The sequence below is a fragment of the Triticum aestivum genome, unplaced genomic scaffold, assembly GCF_018294505.1.
Source record: "Triticum aestivum cultivar Chinese Spring unplaced genomic scaffold, IWGSC CS RefSeq v2.1 scaffold102112, whole genome shotgun sequence".
NCBI classification, from domain to species: domain Eukaryota; kingdom Viridiplantae; phylum Streptophyta; class Magnoliopsida; order Poales; family Poaceae; genus Triticum; species Triticum aestivum.
The window spans coordinates 3,849-8,355 of NW_025233231.1; the positions used below are offsets into that span (position 1 = coordinate 3,849).

The following is a 4,507-nucleotide window of genomic DNA, read 5'->3' on the forward strand; positions in this document are numbered from 1 at the left end:
GAGAAAACTGATGCGGATAAGGGACAAAAGGAAATCATTAAAAAGATGTCTTAACCAGAAGATACTCCTTACAAACAGTACAACATATATTTCCCGTAAAAAGGGAAGATTACAACATGTACCAACGAGATCAATGGACACACTGTCGAAAATTCATATGAAAGATAAACAACCTAGTCACTTATCTAGGTAAACAACAACAGAAGCAACAATGTACACAACCAATGACAACACATGAACATGATTCTACAACATATTAAAGGAGACAACAACAGTGACCCAAGGCACAATGAAACGTCCAGTATCTTCCATTCGCAACCATAACAATGCTCTATTGCCGCGACACTTGTAGAAATTTCAATGTGATGTCTGACTCAGCTTGCTTCTCTTTGATATGTCTTCACATCAGTAGGAGTCCGATGTGATGTCTGATTCAACTTGCATCTCTTTGATATATTAATCTGAATAAGAACCTTCTGGATCATAGTCTCCATCCTCCGAGTCCTCTGAAGGTAATCCAAGGTCATCAACTTTCTCTTTCTCCTTCACATGTTCTGAATTGTCAGAAGACATGATGAAATTTGAGTCATCAGAGTCTGAACCTTCATCCCCATCCTCTTTTGATGATCCTTCCATGTGACCAGCCACATGTTCTTCGGATATATTGGGGTCAAAGTCATGGTCTTCTGAATCGTCCGAAGGAAGATCAGGTAAATCATTTTGCAGAGGCCCGTCTACCACCGCAGCTGTCCCAGGAAAAACTTTCTGCAAGAATAATGTAGTATCATGGTGGAATATTCTTACCGGTGAAGTATTCTTAAGATTGAACATGTTACCTCCCAAGAATCATTAATGGAAAGATTTGTCCCTTGGTGTTCATTTATTAATTCTATACACTTTATCTTGCAATCACATGCAGGGCAAAGCCATCGTTCTCCTGCCTCAGGGACTACAAAGGGAATGATAACATGAATTAATTAACACCATAAATAACAAAACCTTGCATACAAAAAGGAATTAGGGAAATAAATATTACTATCTTCAGTGAGTAAAGGAGGGTTTAAACAATTTTGGTGGAACCCTCTGTCGCAGCCGTCACAGAGAACGATGCCATTATTTGATGTAGGGCCTTGCAATCTACAAGCGGCACAAACAATCTGTAAGATGGGAAGCATGGTCACTGATTAAAATGTTTAGCACAAACACAACAGGGGAAAAAAATGTGTATACATACATGGTCACAAGATATCATTCTTTCAGAATCAATCAAAGTGTTTTCAAGCTTCCCCACAGTTAGAAGATTATCAAGCTTCTGGAAAGCTTCTCGTATTCTTAATTTGCACCGCATGATCTCTGCCTTGGCTCGTTCAAGCTCCTTCTCCGGCCTTATCTTTTCCAAACTGCATGTTGGAGTATGGGTAAATAACATTTCTATATTGCAACTCACATCGCAAGGAATCCACAACTAAGAACAGCCAAGAAACTGTGTTGTTGACCATGCGTGTGAACCAAAAGAAAAGGGAACATCAATTTAATTGAACCCTAATTGGAATAGGGTGTTGACCAAGTGGCTAGTAGCGCGCGGTTGTCTGCGCCACCCGGATTCAAGCCTTGGGCTCCGCAGGGTGTGTGTCTGGGTTGTTTCTTGTTTAAATGCCAGAGGGGCTAGTTCAGTTGGTCTAGTTGTTTTTAAAATGAACCCGAAATAATTCATTACAACTGGCACAATTAGATATAATAAATGTACATGAATGAAATATAACATCTGAAGACGTAAAGTCATCAATAGAGATAATATGATAAAGCATGTAAAAGGATACCATTCTGCCAATTGTTTTGAACACGAAAAAACCATTCTGTTCTTTCTTTTCTCAAATAACTACGAAGAGGGACCAAAGAGATTCGCAGCACAATTAATGGGGAGCTACATTAAGGTCGACCTCAGGACTCATGACTGTATTTCTCAAGTGAAATGTACAGATGGTAAGCCTGTGACTTTATTTATACTTCTAGCCCCACATACTCATGGTTGACAAAATGCACATTAAGTACGGAAGACCAATAAAAGGGAAGTGTTTTAGCTTAACACCCAACTCAGGAACCTTTTTATTTTTAATTTTGAAATTACTAAAATTACCCTTTTTTTACTACTGCACGGATCAGAATTACTCCTTCTGTCCCACTATATAAGAGCGTTTTTTACATTAGTGTAGTTTCAGAAACACTTTTATATCATGGGATGGAGGTAGTATTACGGTAACAGTGAGCCCCATTTAGTTGCAGCGGGTCTTCACATTTCTAGTAAATAATATCCATATGTAATAGCGCTCCAGAAAGAGAAGTTGCTAATTAATTAACATATATACATATGAAATAAATACACCTGCTTCTAGAAGCAACAGCGTCAAATACACCTAGGAGTAAGACAATAAGAAGATTGCAATAGTTGAACTAAAAGTGAATATTGTTATCCTCCAAGCCTTCTATTCTAAAATATAGTTCAACTAATAGTTCAACTAAAAGAGAAGTTGCTAATTAATTAGCACATATACATATGAGATAAATACAGCTGTTTCTAGAAGCAACAGCGCAAAATACAGCTAGGAGTCTAAGACAATATAAGAAGATTGCAATAGTTCAACTAAAAGTCAATATTGTTATCCCTCCAAGCCTTTTTGTGTGACACCCATGGTGTTATATAGCTCCAGAAGGGTGTTATGAATTTTTATTTGCTCCCTCCATTCCATTTATAATGTCTAGTCTATTAGTTGTTTCGGTAAGACCAAGGAGGAGCCTAGAGTGGTAGTTTGGATTTTACCTCTGGTTAAAATGTGTATTAGTTCATTAATTTCCAGCAGTTGTTTAATTGCCCATCTGATTAAACGTTGGGAGTAAAGCAATAGTATGGATGCATCGTGTCTGGAGTAATAATTGTTTCCTGTTGCTAGCTATTCAGACTAAGCAAATAACAAGCATGCACGTGTGGGTACGAAACGAGCTGAGGGGGGCGTGCGGATGGTGCAATAACTGCCCTACGACCAGATAAGAATCCGTGTATATGCAAGTAACGAGTGGAGCTAAAATCAGCAACTCGGGTGTAAAAAGATAAATGCAGGTTACAATTATGAAATTGTGCTAACTAAAAGATCATAAAGAAGGGAGTAGTGGGAGTAATAATAAATGAAACTTTAGCTACAAATGAAAGGTGAATAGAGAGGTGGCGAACCTTTGATTTTTCCAGCCTTCACTCTCATACACTTGAAGAAAACTTTGCTGAAAGTTTATCCGATTCAAAAAGTATCTAATCCCCTTCGGAATTTTCAATAACTCATCGTCTGGTCCACTCTCTGTTGTTTTTTTCCTTCTTATTCTTTTAGCAGTTGGCTTTAGGGGAGTGTCCACAGGGTCGCCAGTTGGCTTCTTCACGGCTCTTTCTCTTTGAGTTTGCATAGCGTCACTAGGCGACTTATCTGCAACTGATCTAGAACGAAGAACCCTGGCACTGTCAGATGATCTCAAATGATATGTTCTACTTGACGTTGCCCAGGAGTATTTCCTTCCCCTGTTTGCCGCCCTTTTGAAAGTTTTCCTTTCCCCCAATAGGGTTGTATGTGGAAAAGGAAAACTTCCCCTGTTGGCTCTCTCAGGGTTTGCATATTTCTGAGTCTCGGTAATGTCCTCAGCATAGCCAGATGTATTACTTTTGTCCATATCGGATGGCGGCCAGAATCTAAATGATGTTGTAGTAGGAAAGAAGAAGACAACTTCCGAGAAATGCCTTCTTGCAGAGCGCAGCCACAACGGAATCGGGATCTCAGCACCTGCAGCAAGTACACAAAGTGTAGTCAACATTTGTGGGTGTATGAACCGATCACATATACATAATATCACCTATAAAACATTGATAGCTAACTTTGCATCTCCAAAATATAACGCATTAATTATTGCAATCTAGAGTCTAAATTACATGCATGTACGTACGAAGTCCATAATTTTCTGCCAGCCGTGAAGCAGTCTCAAAACATGGGCACCACAGTCTATACACAACCTATAATTTAAATCTACTTCTTTTCATATCCAAGGGCAGTCACGATTTCGAGTATACAGAGTTCCGACTAGCTTCCTAGAGATGGATCTAGCGTGAGCAAACCATCAAAACAACAGAGACTTGTAAAGTGAACTTGCGAAGCAATCCATCAATCCACGGGTCTCTCTTCTAAACTCAAACCCAAAACGAACCAATCCATCTATCCATCACCAAGTTTGGACCGGACGGGGTCGAATGTTTCTATTTGGCCGCCGCTGGAATCAGAAGATGACGAGGATCTAGGAATAGGAAACGGGGTCGAGGAAATCAGACGGGGGAGGAGATGGCCGGACGTGGAGGAATTAAAGAAGCTTGATTGTGGTGAACTACTCATGAGATGCCTTAGAGATGGCCGGACGTGGAGGAACAACTCACCGTGCTGGGCGCCGCCGCTGCCGGTGGTCTGTCGCCAAGCACGGC

General features: G+C 40.1%; 1 protein-coding gene across 1 annotated transcript; it reads right to left on the reverse strand.

Annotated features, from left to right (window-relative positions):
• Nucleotides 1-456: 456 nt before the first annotated feature.
• Nucleotides 457-3,711, reverse strand: LOC123176025 (homeobox protein HOX1A). The gene is made up of 5 exons (XM_044590444.1): nucleotides 3,227-3,711; nucleotides 1,235-1,400; nucleotides 1,037-1,157; nucleotides 837-949; nucleotides 457-765 (listed from the first exon to the last, which is right to left on the reverse strand). The coding sequence occupies exons 1-5, from the start codon at nucleotides 3,709-3,711 to the stop codon at nucleotides 457-459; spliced, it is 1,194 nt and encodes a 397-aa protein (XP_044446379.1).
• Between the last annotated feature and the right edge of the window lie 796 nt (nucleotides 3,712-4,507).